Source organism: Telopea speciosissima, chromosome 4 (genome assembly GCF_018873765.1).
Source record: "Telopea speciosissima isolate NSW1024214 ecotype Mountain lineage chromosome 4, Tspe_v1, whole genome shotgun sequence".
NCBI lineage: Eukaryota > Viridiplantae > Streptophyta > Magnoliopsida > Proteales > Proteaceae > Telopea > Telopea speciosissima.
In genome coordinates, this window is record NC_057919.1 from 61,900,269 (window position 1) to 61,918,921 (window position 18,653).

The 18,653-nt window shown below is 39.9% G+C and overlaps 1 protein-coding gene across 1 annotated transcript in view; it reads left to right on the forward strand.

The window, feature by feature from the left end:
- The first annotated feature begins 1,591 nt into the window (after window positions 1–1,591).
- The window catches only part of LOC122657850 (coiled-coil domain-containing protein SCD2-like), a 67,787-nt gene continuing 50,725 nt past the window's right edge, over window positions 1,592–18,653 (forward strand). The window contains exons 1-7 of the mRNA XM_043852645.1: window positions 1,592–2,204; window positions 2,539–2,822; window positions 3,835–3,904; window positions 4,150–4,191; window positions 4,476–4,538; window positions 7,557–7,610; window positions 7,701–7,724. Of these exons, the coding sequence (XP_043708580.1) occupies window positions 1,896–2,204; window positions 2,539–2,822; window positions 3,835–3,904; window positions 4,150–4,191; window positions 4,476–4,538; window positions 7,557–7,610; window positions 7,701–7,724 (846 nt within the window). The 5' untranslated portion in view covers window positions 1,592–1,895. The remainder of the gene's footprint in view (window positions 2,205–2,538; window positions 2,823–3,834; window positions 3,905–4,149; window positions 4,192–4,475; window positions 4,539–7,556; window positions 7,611–7,700; window positions 7,725–18,653) is intronic.

Sequence of the window (18,653 nt, forward strand, 5' to 3'; positions counted from 1 at the left end):
TCCGAATCCGTCCGAAAGCTAAACGGATACGAATACGGATAGGCCATAGCTATCTGAAAAGCTATATTTACATGTAAACGGATAAAATATCCGATCCGTATCCGTGTCCGAATCCATCCGAAAGCTAATCGGATGCGGATGCGGATATAGCACTATCCGAGCCGAATCCGATCCGTTTACATCCCTACATAGAGGTTCTGACTAAAACATCATTCTAGTATTATGGAGTTGTCTCCTTAGATTTTGAAAAAGTTTTGGGTTGGGGGTAGCTTGCTGACGAGCACTCTGTTTCATCTTCCCTTGGCTCTGTATGATAAAAACTGTAGGTGGACTATTGGATACTGATGTCCCATTCCCTCGAGCATGTGGTGGATTCCCTTTGACCTTCTGATGATTTTCACCTTTGTGACTTGTACTAACATCTTTAGTCTCAACGTGCACCTTTGATTTACCATTATTGTTGTGTCTTGGCCCTTTTATGGCGTGTTTACCTCCATCCCTCATCTAGATTATTGGCTTCTATTGGTAGAACCGTTTCAGTACTAGGCGAAGGATTTGCCAATCGAACAAGAACACAGTTGTCATCCCGGTGCCCAAACACCTTGCATCTGGTGCAGTTTTCCAGTCATATTCAACTAGTTGCAAAATACATTTTCCATTTGGGAGTTTGATTGGAATAACCTCTGGTATTCCCCCTGAAGCGGGCATCATGACGCAAAGTCTCGCAAAGGAAAGTTTTTCATGATTTGCCGTAGTAATATCGCTGAACATAAGCTTCCCAAGGACTTCAAATTTAACTCCACCCCCCTCCCAAGAGAGAGAGAGAGAGAGAGAGACATTGGTGCAGAATGGGCTGCAGAAAACCTTCCATGGTTGGATTGGAATCTTTTGTTTTTGCATCTAATTACAATATCAAGTTGGATCCAGATCCTCTACTGCTGAGCTGTCCGACAGGACCGTGCTGTCTAGACATGATGCTGTGCACAATGACCACCTTACCCCCACTTGGACAAGACATTTGGGCAAGGGTAAGGCGGACATTGCACGCAACACCGTGTCTTGATAGCACGGTCCTGCCGAACAGCTCGGCAATGAAGGATCCAAAAGTTCTGGTTGCACAAGGGATTCTTCACCGGAAAAGAAACAAACGTCCAATCAGTAGTATCAACTTCGATCATTGAAGCAATCCATCCTAGGTATCAGGATCAGATCGATGCATTAGATCGGTACTAGTGCCCAAAATCTGGTCACATATATTATTTTACCCCTATTTTTTTTTTTTTATCTTTTTATGTTTGTCCGTACAGGTTTATCAGATCATCGATCTCATGCTCAGCCCATACCGATCCGATTTGGCCAATATCGGCCGATCCGATCAGGCAGGCCAAGTAGGAGGCTCCTACTTCCAAATTTGAAACAATCCATGATATTTATTCAAAACTCTCAAATTCCGTGAAAATAGTCTCTTAAACGGTCAAAATTGGCGGAAACCTATTCAGACTTCAAAGGGGAGAGACAGAGTCGATTCTAGTTCAGTTTCGTTGTCATCACAGGTCCCTCCCAACTGAAACGAAAACGGCAATGAAAATTTATCCCTCAGATTTACTCGATTTCTGATCCTGTTTCAGGAGAGGACGGTCAGTTTGATCGGTTTCCATGTTTACCAGTTGAAATTTCAAGCTTGAGGATTATATTTGATCTCAGTTTCCTCAAAGGAAGTTTTGTTGAAGCAAACGTTCGTTTACTAAAATTGTTGTGAAATTTCTGCAACAAAAACCTTTGAATTTTCAACTGTGTGATCGGTCTGTAACTGATAATATAAGTTTTGAAAATATTCAAGCAAAATTTAGGTTTGAATTCGGATTATCTTCCTCCTCCGCTTTTGGGCATCAACAATGGATAAGGAGAGGACCAGGAGTCCAATGTCTGTAAGACTGAAGAGCAATTCTAGCACGTCCGAAGGTACAGCACCTGCGATGATGTCCCCCATGCATCGCTATGGACGGTCAGAATCAACCGGTGTGAATTTCCGGAGGCCGCAGAATTTCGCCGCCAAAGCTGCAGCTCAGAAGCTTGCGCAGGTCATGGCACATCAACAATCGGAGGACTACGATGACGATGACGATGGCCTATCTTTGGATTACAATCCCACAGGGAGAATCGGTCTTGCATCCAGGAGCACAACTATGTCTCCTTCTCCTGCGGTAATTTGTTTCTTGTTCTTGTTCTTGTTCTTCATCTAGACTATACTAATTGAAGATTTGATACTTCTTTCTTCTTTAAATAAGCACGATTCGAGTAGTATAAGTAGTATGTAAATATAAAAGTGCACTGATGAACAGGACATGGGTTAGTTGTCGCAAAAGACCAGCTCGAAGGTTAAACAAATTCTGCTTCCTATAGCACTTGAGAATGGATGCTTAAATAGTTATTCTGCAACTTCAAACATATTTTTTCTCTAGTTGCAGTTCTGTATTCTTCATCATCAAATAATTAATGAAATAAGGCTTACTGAAGGTTATATGTTGTTTCTTTTAGGTAGGTCGTAACCATGTAGAACAGACTCAATCTTCTCGCTTTTTATCAACTAGCCGATCACCTATTGCAATCAACTCTACAGCTGGCTTTACATCAGTTGGTCAATCATCTTTTGCGGCTAATTCTGTTAAGCAACCTCCATCTGCCCATTCTACATCAGCTGGCCGACCATTCCAAGTAGCCAAGACAGTTCCCATGGTACAACCCAGTATACCAATATCATTAAGGCCACCTACTTCTGTGCCTCTATCAGATCCTTCCACTGAACATCAAAGGGATAGAAGGTATGTTTGAGTTTAGAACTTGGCCATCTTCATTTCGTTGAATTGTAATCTACTACCTTCCAAGAAAAGAGCTAAAAGTGTTTCACTACTACTTAATATGTGCTGTCATCATCTTTCTTTAGCATATTGTGAATTCTGTATGTGAATATAAATAATTCTGTAACAACCGGAAGAACTCACCCTCATAGACCGGTCTATAAGGGGAGGGAACCCAATATTATATATGCCCACACCCAAGCCCTTATGGGACAGATGTGGGACTATTGTACATAACATTACCCCACCCTTTAACGGCCGACGTCTCCGTCGGCCCACTCCAGATCAGGTAGCCCTTTCTAGGCGGCTCCACCCTGCTCCAGGATTCTACCCGGCTGCCGGTAGCCCTTTCCCAGCGGCTCGCACTCTGGCCCCAGGTCGCCCCTTCCAAGTAGTCAGCCACAAAGGACGGGTCAATGAAAGCACCAATGTAACAATTGGAAGAACTCACCCTCATAAACTGGACTACAAGGGGTGGGAACCCAATATTATATATACCCACACCCAAGCCCTTACAGGACCGATGTGGGACTATTGTACATAACAAATGCAGTCAGAAAACAACCAACCTGATAGTAAATTCTTACAATTGAGTGTAAGCTATATTTTCCCTGTGTTGCGATTTTATGACTTTAAGTTTTAAGATTTTGGATACCTTTACATTGATGTGAATTTTCTATTTTTGACATTTGATTATGCGGGCTCTTTAATACTAGTTTTTTTTACTACAAAATTATAAGAGCTTAACAGTGTGATAACCATAGGTACTATGATAAACTCTGTTATATGGCTATCTTGGTTGATTTGTCCAACGAAGAAGTTTTCCTTTCAGTTTAGGTTATTATTCAGGTAGTTAGTTAGATATTCCAATAAGCAGACATTTGGAGGGTCATCCAAAATTTTGGATATGTTTCTGTCATGAAATTTCGGATCCTTCTAGAGATATTAAGTTTTAAATTGTTCTGTCAATATGCAGATCATCAGTAGATTTGGGAAGTTTAAACTTGACTGGAAATCAGCATTCTATTTATGCCCTTCAAGATGAGGTACAATCATGTTTCAGGCTGTTAAAATGTATTGGGAAATTCAAATTTCTTGAAGCTTCATGTTGAAAAGCTCTTAGCTGAGATATATTTGTAATTAATTGCTAGCAATTACGTTTATTTGTATTGATATTCAAATCATAAATTTGCATTTATCTTAAAAAAATTCATAAACCTAATATTCTTAGTGGTTAGGATAATATCTTTCTGAAATATACTTCTTAGCAAGGTGTGTATTTAATTTGCAGCTTGAAGTGCTACAAGAAGAAAATGAGAGTATAATTGAAAAGGTGCGGGCCAACACTTTCTTACTTGTTCTATTCTTTTATTTTTTAAATTTGGAAGGCGCTTACTCTTCATTTCATGTGCCATGTTCAATCCCGTTAGTAACTTCATGCTGCTCAATCAAAGGAACATGGTTTGGTTTCAAGTTATTGAAGCACTGCCTTTCATTAATCTCAGTCAACATTAGATTGTTCAAACAGATTGAGCAGCAAACCATGATGCTTAGTTGAATAACATATTCATCCTGCTGTTGTATGCTTTGCAATTCATTATGATATGTTGTCCCCAGCTTCGACTTGCAGAGGAGAGGTGCGAGGAAGCAGAGGCCAGAGCTAGACAGCTTGAGAAACAGGTAATGGAAAACTATGTCCAAGTATATCCTGGTATAGTTAAACTCAATTCAGCTCAATAGACTTGAGTTTCACACATATATGTAGTTACTCTCTTGGCTTCCCATGTAACACAAATGTTAGTGAAAGAGCCATGGCATCATTAAATTTTAAGCCATGTGAGCATGTTGATACAGATTGAGATACTGTCATGGGAAGTGTTTTTTACTGTTTGCACTTAAACCCCTAGATCCTTTACAGTTGGAAGCCTAGAAAATAGTAAGGAGAACCATGGTTTAAAGTATTGGCCGATACGATACGATACAGGGCGATACATATCGGTATCGGTAGGTACCGATATGATACATCTCGATACGTATTTTATTTTAGAAAATTGTATGTCTCGATTGGTATTGTATTGTATCGGCCGATACAGCCCGATATGATACGATACGATACAGACCGATACTTCCAATATGTATGTTAAAGGGTTTTGTGAGAGCATCGATGAAAATATTTTTTTGGACATCAAAACAAATGAATATTTTACCGCACTTTTGGTTTTTAGCAATGTTTTACCCTATTAAGATTTATAGAATATTTAGATTTGAGAAAAACCCCAGCATTATAAAGTTGAAAATTGCACCTATCGCTGAAAATCTAGTTTTTGTTCTTGAACTAGGGGGTTGACTTTTTTTCCTTTTGGAATTTGAATTTTTATTGGATTCAAATAGGGGGTATTTGCTTATGTTGAATCCCGTGAATACTGGCTTTAGTCAAAGTGACTACCACCATTCTTTATTTATAATATGAGGTAGGAACATTCAGGAATGGGTACAAGGACAACATTACCCCTATGACAAATTTACCCCTTGAACCCATATTACAACACTCCCCTCAAGTTGGTGAATACATGTCAAACATGCCCAACTTGCTTATTGCAGAACAAAACAACTTACTACTAATTCCTTTAGTAAGGATATCAGCCAGTTGTTCACTAGATTCAACAAATAGAATGCAAATTACTCTTTGCTCTAATTTTTCCTTGATAAAATGCCGGTCAATCTCAACATGTTTGGTGCGGTCATGTTGGACTGGATTATGGGCGATACTGATTGCTGACTTGCTGTCACAGTAGAGTCACATAGGAAGATCAACACCTATACCCAAATCTTGAAGAAGTCCCTGGAGCCAAAGAAGTTCACAAATACCTTGTGCCATAGCTCTAAACTCTGCTTCAGCACTAGATCAAGCAACCGCTGCTTGTTTCTTGCTTCTCCACTTAGTTAAATTACCTCCAATAAAGGTACAATATCCAGATGCTGACTTTCTATCATCATGGTTGTCTGCCCAATCTGCATCAGTATAGGCCTCTATCTGAAGCTAACTATGTGGAGAATACAAGATTCCTTTTCCAAGAGATGACTTCAGGTACCTCAATATTCTATATGTTGCCTCCAAGTGAGATGAGTAAGGGTCATGCATGAACTGACTCACGACACTCACTGTAAATGCTATGTCAGGTTGGGTCTGGGAGAGATATATCAATCGACCGACTAATCTCTGATAGCTACCCTTGTCCACCATGTCACCTTCCTTACTCTTCAAATGTGTGTTGGGCTCCAGAGGAGTATCGACTGGTTTACAACCAAGCATTCCTGTATCACTCAATAGGTCAAGGGTATATTTTCTCTGGGAAAGAGATATACCCTTAACTGAATAGGCTACCTCGATTCCCAAGAAATATCTTAATCATCCCAAATCTTTGACTTCAAATTTTGTACCTAGATAAGTCTTTAACTTCTGAATTTCTTGTGTATCACTACCAGTGATCACTATGTCATCCACATAGACGATCAAAATTGTGATGTGCTGTCCCACCCTTTTAACAAACAAAGTGTGATCAGCATTGTTTTGCTTATAACCATTAGAATTCATGGCTTTATGGAAGCGACCAAACCAGTCCCTTCATTAACAACTTCTTGAAATTACATATGCCTCCCTGGGAGGTAAAAGATAAAAAGAATAAAAGATAAAATTACAACTTAACATGACTTATAATAAGCCAGTGACAAAAATACCCCTTACAACATAAACTCTAACAACAACATCCTGAATTTTAAAATGGAAGCTGTTTTCCAGCTTACTGTCTTACATTTTACTACAAAAATTTCCCTTTCTTTAATCTTATGCAATTTTGTGTTGGTTTTTAACAAATCCTGGATTATATTCAACAACTAAGTGAATAGGAGAAAATATTCTCATTTGTATGTAGGTAATCCTTCTCTATAATCTTGTATGACTTGTTTTTCCTTACAAAGTACTAGCCACCTACAACTGCAATCTCTATTTTCTATTCAATTTCTAAGTGCTGTGAGCATGGTCAAGGCTAGTGTTTCGCCAACCTGTACTTATTTTCTAGTTCCCTATCCATTGAACTTGAGTAAATGTTAAAAGCACAGAATTTGAACTGGTACTGTACTCTCAGTTAAAAGGCCATTCTATTATATTAACAGCTTACAAATAAATCTCCTAGAAAGTAAAAGGACCTTTGAGCCAAATTATAGCTTGAATGGTTATTAATCATTCTTTATGTAGTGCTTACGAAGTGTATATGCATTTTCCAAGTGTGTTCGTACTTAAAACTAATACTTCTTACTGAATATTGTGTTATTTATAGAGTTTAGCAAGCACTGGAATTTTATTTGAAATTTCCATATCAACAACGCTAACGATACTATCCATGGATCTTAAATTTTGTTCACGTGGCTAAAAAAAAAGAAACCGGTCTCCATGAGTGTGTGTGTAATACATACCCCAAAGCATGAAATGAACTCTGGCAACCTGGTTCAACATCAGTTTATGTCCTTTGAGATTTCAGTGAGAATCTTATGCCTTTTTATCTTACTTTTGGATCTCTCTCTGGAATCTTTGTGCACAGAAAAGCTCTTCCTCTCTCCCTCTTTTTCTGAATTTTAAAAATATTATTGTAATTGCATTATCCTTTTATGTTTTTAAATCACATATTTTCTCATTCTTAGGTTGATTCACTTGTAGAAGGCGTATCTTTTGAGACCCGTCTCTTAAGCAGGCAAGTTTTGAAAACCTCCAGAGGCATTCCTGTTCTGCCTTCTTACTTTTCTGTTTTCATAATCTTTCTATGATTTTTCCACTCTTTCAGGAAGGGGGCATACCTGCAGCAAAGGAAGGTACTGCTGGTCCAGCTATCTCCATGTCAACTTCTCTCAGGCCCACTTAAATGTGTATCACATGTTTGTGTATTCGCGTATTTGTCTTTATGCATATCATGTGTGTATTTACGTATACAATTGTGCATATCCTTTTTCGTGTATTTATGCATCTAACTCATGTGTTCATCAGGTTATAGATGATTGTAACAAGACGATACATATGGGTAATGCACATGGATGGGTGTGGTTCATGCATTTGGCTAATGAAATTTAATCTGCAGTGTCAGAAATTAAACAATTTTGTCCTTACAAAGTTGGATCTCTTGTGGTGTGTTAAGGAGAGTCTCGGTTTAGTCTTGGTTATTGTTTTATGTTAGTGAGGGGTGTTTTGGGTATTAGGTATATGTGACTTAAGTCGGTGGTTGTAAGTTATTCTGTTTTAATATAAATATATCCCCTCACCCACGGTTTGAGTAGAATGTTTACAACTAAAACCGTGGGCAGTATTACTCTCCTCTCTTATCTCTATTGATCTCTCTTCTTCCTTCTTCTTCCCTATTACTGCTGCTTGTACTTAATGCCTTGAAATTGTCACATGGTATCAGAGCATTTAGATCCAGTGGTTATCCTATCTCCTTTCGTTTGGGAGTCCTTGCTATTCTCCATTGTGGTGGACAGCAATTAATGCTGTATGTTTTCTTTCTGAAACCCTAGTTGATAATATAATGAAGAACTAGGTTTTCCTACTTTGAAGTGTTTACTACATCAACCACTGATGGTTTACTACAACTGATGAATGTGGTACTCCGTTTTTCTGAAGACTTTTTGGCAGAATTTGATGGCAATTACTTTTAATCTGTTCGATAGATCAGTCCAATATTCTAGGGCATTGAAGTTCTATCTGAATAGGTTCTTCGATCCAAGTGTGATCCTGATCCAAGCAACTACTTCAAATTAATTTGAAATCTCCTATTTTTGCAATTTGATTTTCTGGAATTTCTGTCAATCTCTTGTTTTTGCAATTACTCAAGATCTTTCCATTGGATCTGGATGAAATTTGAGGGCACCAAAGTCCACCCTGCAACCCTACTTCAATTTGAATCTGGGGCTAATCTTAGCCTCTGCTGCAATCAATTTCTCCCATGACACCTGCGGTACCCAGTTTTTGCATGTGATTGGCTGATTCGATGTTTCTTATCTGATCACCTACTTCAAGTGCTGTCTTAGGGCATTGTTGCTCTTCTTTGGGAGGGTTCAGACTTGGTATTTTATTACTGATTGATGGCCCTTTATCTATTCTGCATCTGGTTTCTCCCTGTGGATTTGATTAATCTCAAGGTGAGCAATTGATTGTTGGTTATTTTATTTACATCTCTATTGCAGAATCTAAGCCTCTTGTGGGCAATGTTAATGTCCAGATAACTTCTATCAAGTTAAACGGTGCTTCCAGTATCTTCTTTGGGCACAGACTGTTGAAGTCTATATCATAGCCAAAAGGAAGACGGATGATTTGTCTATGACTCTTGTGAGACCCACCTCTAAAACCCGGTCTCACTAAACTTGTATACTTTCAGGTCCAGGTTCGGCAACCATGTATGCCTCAATGTTGTGGGCTTTAGCGGTTATAGATTCGGACCAATCCCTCGATTCACCAATGGAGGATTCCGAAGAGCCAACCCAATTGGCCATTATTGAATCTGAGGAACCTGGCGGGACTCCGCACATAAGTTTTGCATGCGAGGTATGCTGGGTGGAGCATATGCAAAACCTGTCAATCTCTTAGGCCGGATCATAGGTAAGAAGTAAGAACCCTTTGGTAATGTTATATAAAACTGATGTCTTATTTGTGTAATATAGGCTGAAGTGTAATTTTCCCCTGTGGGACCCACATACCCCGTCTGGGTTGAGCATACCATCACGACCGGGCTCTCACTTGTGTCACGGGATATCATTCTTGGGACTTAATTATAGGTCTTCCTTAAGTTAATTATCATTTAATTAGTTTAGAGAATCAAATTTCCAAACTAATTCTGTTTTGGCCCAAACCAAACATACCTTAGTAACTTCACTATATAACCAAAACTTAGTGTTAGGAACTCATTTTCTATCCAAATCAGAATCGTTTTCTGCTCTGGAGAAAGGAAGAAAGAAAAGAAAGAAAAGGGAAGGAAAGCTTGAAGAACGTGGCTGTTGGAGAGAGAAGCTCTGGGAAAGGATTGATCGGTTTGGCTGCTACCATCTCCTCCATTTCATATCTCTGGTAGGTTATCAAACCCATTCTGATCTGCCCAATTTCTCTCTTCCTTCTTTGGTTTCTACTGAGTTCACAACTCATCTCATCCTAAGCTTAGGAAATTAGGCAAAATGGTTGTAAAGACCTTAAACCCTACATGTATTTGGGTTGATTTGACCCAAATGTTATGTTCTCCATCCCCATCAAACTAATTTTGGATTTTGGAGCTGTGCATGGCAAGATCTATGAGCACCCTAAACCCCTACACTGCAGCAGCCACCGGATGGAGGCACTGTCATCCAACCGGTCAACCAGTCCCTGGGCTGGCCTACATCCGATCCCCCTATGCTGACCCTAATTTTTATCCTAAATGGTTGGGGCTTTGCCTTGGGTTTATTCCATGATCTAGTTCATGTTATGTACTGTTAAAATAGGTTGTAATCTTCTATCTTAGGTGAGGTTTAGCAATAGTTGAATCTACTTTTAGTTTGGATTGTCATCCAACTCAAGGTGAGTGGATTTGACCTTAATTTGAGAATGTTTGTTATTATTTGCTTGCTGCACCTATACATACATCATATCAGATTTATGTTCATATAGATTTTAGTTTTTCTTTTACATTAGTTATATGCATGATAGTAAGATACATTTCATTATGCATTGCATATTCTTATTTGTGATCTATGAATGATGTGTTGAGAGATGATGATGGAACTGATTTGATATTCTATTTACTATGGAACTACATAACATACATGTTTGAAAGTGCATCATAAACCCTATGCTACGACCCTTGCAAACAGGGGTGAGGTGTTGGATAACCCGTGGTAGGTCCGAAGGGATGATTCCGGAATGCCATTTGTTGTCTCCTAGGTCCGATGTGTGCTTCCGGAATGGGATGTACAGTAGGGTTAACTTTGGGGGTTTGCTAGGGACCGATGGGTGATTCAGGTACTGGTAGGTCTCCACCGTAGCAGAGTGGTATTCTTGGGGTCCGATGGGTGCTTCCAGAATTGAGAATATCATACCTATTACAGTAGCATTTAACCTCATGAGACCTGGATTTGTTGTTAGTTGCATGCTTAGACTTGGGACATGCATCATGGATTATTTGCATCTGTTTGCATGTTTTCCCTCGCTGGGCCCAGTGGAGCTCATTCTCACGGATATTCCCCTTTTTCAGATGGTGTGGCTGGTTATGAAGAACCAGGGATAAGAGCTATTGCTACTTTGGACCTCCACACTGATGATGGCTACATGGTGCAAGATATACGAAATGGAAAAATACCATATTTCGACGATATCTCGTGAGATATCGACGAAATATAGTGGACTCACGATATATCGCGAGATATTGAAAAAGCCACGTGCAATATTTCGGAAATTTCGGTCATCTCGTTTTGGAAATTTCGGTAATCTCGTTTCGAAAATTTTGGAAATCTCGGTCATTTTGGCATTTTACACCCACAGAAAAATATCATATTTCGACGAAATTTCGTTGAAATTTCGGTATCTCGGAAATTTCGGTCAGACCGAAACACCGAAACGAAACGAGTTTAGTACCATGGGCGTGGAATGGATGGTCATGGTAATCAATCTTCTAATCATATTGTTTGTTGGTGCACTCATTGTGGTCGCCCTAATCATACTATTGACAGATGCTGGATGAAGCATGGCCAGCCCTAGTGGGCACAACAACAACTATTTGCTAATACTATTGTCATTGATGGGAATACTGATGTAGTACCCCCTTCTGACTAATCCTAGTCCTTCAGGTGGTGGTGGTGTCTCATCTCATACTGTATGATCAATCAACTCCTCAAACGAGTTCAGAAAAATGAGACATCCTCTTCCACATCCACGGCTAGATTAGCTTATTCAGGTATACCTACATTCCTCACTTCCTCAACTTTCAGACTCGAGTCATTGACTCAAGCGTCTCCTTACATATGACTAGTAAGGCAAATTTGTTCTCTTCATTTCAGCAGTCTGATTCTCCATCACAAGTTATTCTTGCAGATGGATCCTTTCCTAATGTTACCGGTCATGGTGTGGTGCCTTTGTCTTCTACTCTTTCATTATCTATTGTACTTCTTGTTCCCAAATTGCCTCTTTATCTCTTATCTGTTAGTGAACTGACAAGACATCTTAACTGCTCCATTACATTTCATCCTTCTCATTGTGTTTTTCAGGACCTCAAGACAAAGATAACTATTGATGAAGGGCATGAGAGGTATGGCCAATGCAATGAGTCAATGACGTTGCTTCCTCATATACGGCGGCGTCCGCTACCTCTACTAGCATTTCCCCTTTATATTGGCACTACCGGCTGGTGTACCTATCTCTTTCCAAGCTATAGCATATGATTCCTAGGTGTAAGTCTAGTTTCCATCTTGAGTGTGAAGCTTGTGAACTTGGCAAACATCACTGTACAGTTTTTCCGTCACATAGCGAGTCTAGGAGTCTAGTTGTAAGTCTAGTTTCCATCTTTATTTACATTAGTTCATTATAATATTTGGGGTCCATGTAGGGTCAAGAGTTAGTCCAATTTTTATTGTTTTGTTTCCTTAATTGACGATCAATCCGCATGACATGGTTGTACCTTTTTAAAGTCCATTCTGAATTTACGTCTGTCTTCAATTTAAAATGAAATAAAAGTTTAGTTTGGTATTTGTTTAAATATTTTGCGTACTTACAATGCTCTTGAAATTACCCAACGTGAAATTGCATCCTTATGTTCTGACAATGGCATTATTTACTAAACCAATTGTTCTTATACACCTCAACAAAATGGTGTTGCAAAACGGAAAAACCGCCTACTGTTAGACATTGATAGGTCCCTTATCTTCCATATGAATGTTCCAAAGATTTATTGAGGCGATGTTGTGTTGACCGCCTGTCCTTTTATTATCTAGATGTCGTCTTCTATCCTTCGTAATCAAACCTCATTTCTATTGTTTCCTACCAGTCCATTGTTTAGTTGACCTCGCATTTTTGGTTGTCAATGTTTTTTCCATAATCTTCGTCCTATTCTCGATAAACTATCTCCTCAGGCTACCAAGTGGTCCTTCGTAATCAAACCTCATTTTCTATTGTTTCCTAACAGTCCATTGTTTAGTTTACCTCGCATTTTTGGTTCTCAATGTTTTATCCATAATCCTTGTCCTATTCTCAATAAACTATCTCCTCGGGCTACCAATTGTGTTTTTCTTAGTTACTCTCATACCCAAAAAGGCTACCGGTGCTTTGATCCTATTACTCGTCAGCGATTTGTTAGTGCTGATGTTATTTTTTTGAGAATACACCCTATTTTCATGGTTTTGTTCTTGATTTAGGTCCTATCTCTCCAAGTCCCCCACCTATTCCTCAGATCATTCCTCTTGAGGTTTCGAACCCCAAACCTAAAGGGGTGCCCTTACAGATATACAAGCACTGCTCCAAGCACCCACTGCCTGTTCCTACCATTCCTTAATTCTCTCCATCCGACTCTTTTCCTGGAAATACACCTTCCAGTGCTGATCTCTATATTGCTCTTCAAAAAGGTATTCGTTCCTGCACTCAGAATGTTTTGGTTGCATATCCAGTTGCTAATTATGTTTTTATTTCTCATCCTTCTTCTCTTCGTCAATTTGCTCAATCTCTTAACTTCCACTCCGTTCATACCAATTATAAAATATGCTTTGTCTAATCCTAGGTGGAAAAGTGCAATGGATATGAAAATGGATGCCTTGCTATCTCGCAAAACCTGGACATTAGTATACCTATCTCCCGATAAAGACCTTGTACGGTATCGTTGGGTATACACTATTAAGTACAACCCTAACGGTTTAGCCTTGTCTGGTTGATAAGGGCTATACTTAGACGTATGGGGTTGACTACTTTGAGACATTCTCCTTCATTGCTAGGTTAAATTCTATGTGAATCCTGATATCTTCGGCTCAATCTTTTTTTTTTTGGGTGAATAAAAATTTCAATACTAAAGAGGAAAAGAAAGAACAGCCCTCAAATAGGAGGGAGGAAAACCAAAAGCCAACAGCGAAAGCTCAAACAAGGGAGCCCGCGGCTATAAAGGAGATAGAGGAAAGACCCCAGGATACAACAATGAGTCTGTTCCTTGGGGTGTCATTACAAGAAGAGGGAGCAACCGAACTAAGCTTGGTTTTAATTTCAAAAGAGTTGGAATCCCAAATCTGGTTGATAGATCTAGATTTGGAGGTCTATTTCCGAAGATTACGCTCCATCCAAATATGATTGATGACAGCAGAGAAAGCCAACTTTCCGACCACATCGCAGAGAGTAGAACCTCTGAAGGTCATATCAACCCAAATCCATTCTCGATCAAAAGGAAGGATCCTTTGATTTCTTGGCCAGTATTTAGAAAGGATGCCTTTCCAGATAGAGCAGGAGAAAGGGCACTCGAAGAAAAGATGATTTGCATCCTCAATTCCATTCCAACAAAGACCACAATTAGGAGAGACCATGATGTGTCGATACCTAAGGAAAGCTTGCGTTGGAAGGCAGTTGGAGAAGACTCTCCAGACCGTAAAGCTGTGCCTTGGAATGTGATGCTTGAACCAACAAGTTTCCTCCAAGGAACAAGAGGATGGCGAGACCTAAAAAGATCCCAAGCAGATTTGGAGCTGAAATTACCTGAAGAACTTGGCAGCCAAGAGACACAGTCAACCCTAAGGAAGGGTCTTCTAGGAATAGATGGCAATAAGTTCCAGATAGAAGTAAGCATTGGGTTTGAGGAAGCCGGGGGATCCCATCCATTAGCATTTAGAATATCAGCCACCAAGGCATTTCTAGGCAGCCCAGAGCCATAGATAGTTCTAGGGCTGACATGATGAAGGAGGATTCCCATAGGATGCCAATGATCTAACCACAAGGAGGTGGAATTCCCATTACCAATGTGAGATTGGATAGATCCAAGAACCAAGCGGCGAGATTCAAGAATTTTGCTCCAGACCCAAGAAGCATCTAAAGATATGTGAACAGTCCAAATAGAATCCAAACGAAGGAGACCAGAATAGATCCAATCCACCCAGATACTTTTTTCCCTAGACACAATCTTCCAAAACAACTTAATGATGCCAGCCAAGTTCACATCCTTGATCCTTTTGATATCCAAACCTCCTTCCACTAATGGAAGGCAAACTGAATCCCAACTGGCAAGTTGAAGAAACCTAGAAGCATCAGTACCTTTCCAAAGGAAAGAAGACATAAGGGATTCCAAAGACTTGATGGTGGACTGTGGCAATCCATAAATTCCAAACCAGTAGATGTAGGTGGCTTGCAGCACAGACTTGACAAGCACCAAGCGACCTGCATAAGAGAGAAGCTTGCCTTTCCAAAGTTGGAGCCGTTTCCTAATAAGATCCAGTATAGGGGTGCAATGATGAGCCGATAATCTGTCCGGGATCAAAGGAAGACCCAAATGTTTAATTGGGAGCTGACCAATAGTGAAACCACATTTTCCCTTCAAAGCAGCTTTGACCTCATCAGGAACCCCAGTTAGGAAAAGAAAGGGCTTGAAGGGATTGATCTGGAGCCCTGATAAAGCATGAAAATGCTGCAAACAGTTCATGATAGACTCAAAGGAGCTAATGGATGCCTTGGAGAAGATCATGAGATCATCCGCGAACGCCAAATGGGATAGCTTGAGGGCTTTGCATTTGGGGATGGGGGAGATGAGCAGCTGATCAGTGCATAATTGAATTTCCCGAGAGAGGATTTCCATAGCTAAGGTGAAGAGATAAGGGGATAGAGGGCAGCCTTGGTGCACACCAACAGTAGAAGCAAAGTAGCCAGCCGGGTTGCTATTAACAAGCACAGAGAACTTGGGGGAGGAGATGCAACAATGAATCCAATGGATGAAGACCGGAGGGAACCTCATCTTGACCAAGACTTTAGTAATGAAATCCCATCTTAGAGAATCGAAAGCTTTGTGGATATTGATCTCCATAAGAGCTGCTGGGGAATGATTTTTTCTCTCAAAACCTCTGTCTATCTCATTGCAGAGGAGGATATTGTCAGAAATGCTCCTACCAAGGATGAAGGCGGACTGGTTTTCACTGACAAGGAGATCCACAACAGTCTTGAGCCTGGAAGCAAGGATCTTAGCTATGAACTTGTAAATCAGGTTGCAGAGGGCAATGGGCCTGAAGTCCGACATCACAGAAGCTCCTTCCTTCTTTGGAATGAGACAAAGAAAAGTATGGTTCACCCTTGAGATCTGGCTAGGATTGAAGAAAAAGCTTCTAATAGTTTTAATGAGATCTTCCTTTATGATATCCCAAGCAGCTAAGAAGAACCCCATACTAAAACCATCTGGCCCAGGAGCCCGGTTTAGCTTGATAGAGTGAATAGCAGCAATAATTTCCTCCTCCAGGGGAATGGCACTAAGGGGCTGAATGAGCTCATTAGGAATGAACTTGTTGAGCAAATTATCAGGGATTTGATCAACAGCATCCAATGGGCTCGAAAAATGATCCTTAAAATAATTCACAGCCATGTCTTTGATATCTTTCACATTAGTAACAGGAGAACCATCGGGAGCATCCAGCTGTAAAATGGAGTTGGAGTTGGATCTAGATTTCAAGGAGCAGTAGAAGTAGGCTGAGTTAAAGTCCCCTAGGTCCAACCACTTGATCCTGGACTTTTGCCTTAAAAAACTTTCCTCTTGGTTGAGAAGCAAGGATAACTCAAGGGCAGCTGCTTTTTCTTTGGCTCAATCTTGATTGCCCACTTTACCAGTTAGACATCAAGAATGCCTTTTTGTATGGTGCCTTGCAAGAAGAGGTTTATATGGAGCAACCTTCTAGGTATGTTGCTCAGGAGGAGAGTACTCAGAAAGTTTTTAGGCTGCACAAAGCCATTTATGGGCTGAAATAGCCCCCACAAGTGTGGTTTGATAAATTTAGCAAAGTTGTAGATGCATATGGCTTTTCCTAGTATTACTCAGATCACTCAATTTTTGTTCGACGACAGGGCTCCAAAGTTATTGTGCTGGTCCTTTATGTTGATGACATCATTGTTTCTGGTAATGATCCGTCTGGAAATGGTTTTTTTTTTTTTGGTAAGGCTGGAAATGCACTGGTTAAGACTTAAGACTTACAGAAGCATTTTCAGTTTGAAAGACTTCTGCACTTTCAGCTATTCTCTTGGTATTGAGGTCATTCGAAGTAAGAAAGGGCTCAATTTATCACAACAGAAGCATGTCCTTGATCTTATGTGTGAGAAGAATGTTAGGCTGTAAGCTTATAGATACACCTATGGACTCTCCTATCAAGCTTGTAGCGTCTAATGACGAGTTTGAAAATAAACATCTCGAGATTAGTCGGGAAACTTATATATCTTACTGTTACCTGTCCGATATCTCATTTACTCTTGGTGCAATTAGTCAATTCATGCAAACACCTAAGCAAGTTCATAGGCAAATTGTCGTATATTGAGAATACCTTAAGGGTGCTCTAGGGAAAGGTCTTATTTATCACCATCATGGTCACATTAGTATTGTTGGTTATTTTGATTGTGATTGAGTGATTGGGCTCTTGTTGATGGTGATCAACAGTCTACTACAGGTAATTGTACCTTTGGAGGTAATTTTGTTACGTAGAGGAGTAAGAAACTAACTACTATGGCCCATTCGAGTGCTGAAGCTAAATGTCAAGCTATGGTTCACACTGCAGTCTGCAGCTGAGTTGATGTGGCTTCGGTCCTTTGTTCAGGAGATTGGTTATTCGATCAACAAGCCAATGAGATGTTTTGTGATAACCAAGCGGCCATTTACATTTCTAATAATCTAGTTTTTCATGAGAGGACGAAGCACATTGAAGTCGATTATCATTTTGTTAGGGACGTCGTGACAAAGAAATTGATCTCCACTCCTTTCGTCAGCTCTCATAATCAATTTGGAGATTTGTTTACCAAGGCCTGGTTTTGGAATGTTTTTCTACAAGGGTTTCCCAAGCTGGGCATGGGTGATGTCTAGGCTCCGGCTTGAGGGGGAGTGTTAAGTATAGTCTCGGATTAGTCTTGGTTATTGTTTTATATTAGTTTTATGTTAGTGAGGGGTGTTTTGACTATTAGGGACATGTGACTTCAGTCGGTGGTTGTAACCTATTCTGTTTTAATATAAATATATCCCCTCACCCACGGTTTGAGTAGACTGTTTACAACTCAAACTGTGGGCAGTATTACTTTCCTCTCTTATCTCTATCGATCTCTATCGTATAATTTATAGTCTCCGCAACAAAGATTCCAACGATTAGGTGCTTTTTTCAACATACCTTTTTTTCATAGGGATACAACTCGCGGTAGTACCGCGAGGGGTGTTTTGGCTATTAGGGACATGTGACTTCAGTCGGTGGTTGTAACCTATTCTGGTTTAATATAAATATATCCCCTCACCCACAGTTTGAGTAGACTGTTTACAACTCAAACTGTGGGCAGTATTACTTTCCTCTCTTATCTCTATCGATCTCTATCCTTCTTCCCTGTTACTGCTGCTGGTATTTAATGCCTTGATATTGTCACACGGTGTTTCATTTCCATTGCAGAAGATATTATTTAATGAACCCTGTTTGTATACAAATGAATATCATAACAGCTTTGGTGGTCCCTTGCTTTATGTAGGTTTTTATTATCTTGAAATTAGTGATCCACCTACTTTCTAATTCCCTTATCTTTCCTACATTTGGATAGAAAAACAT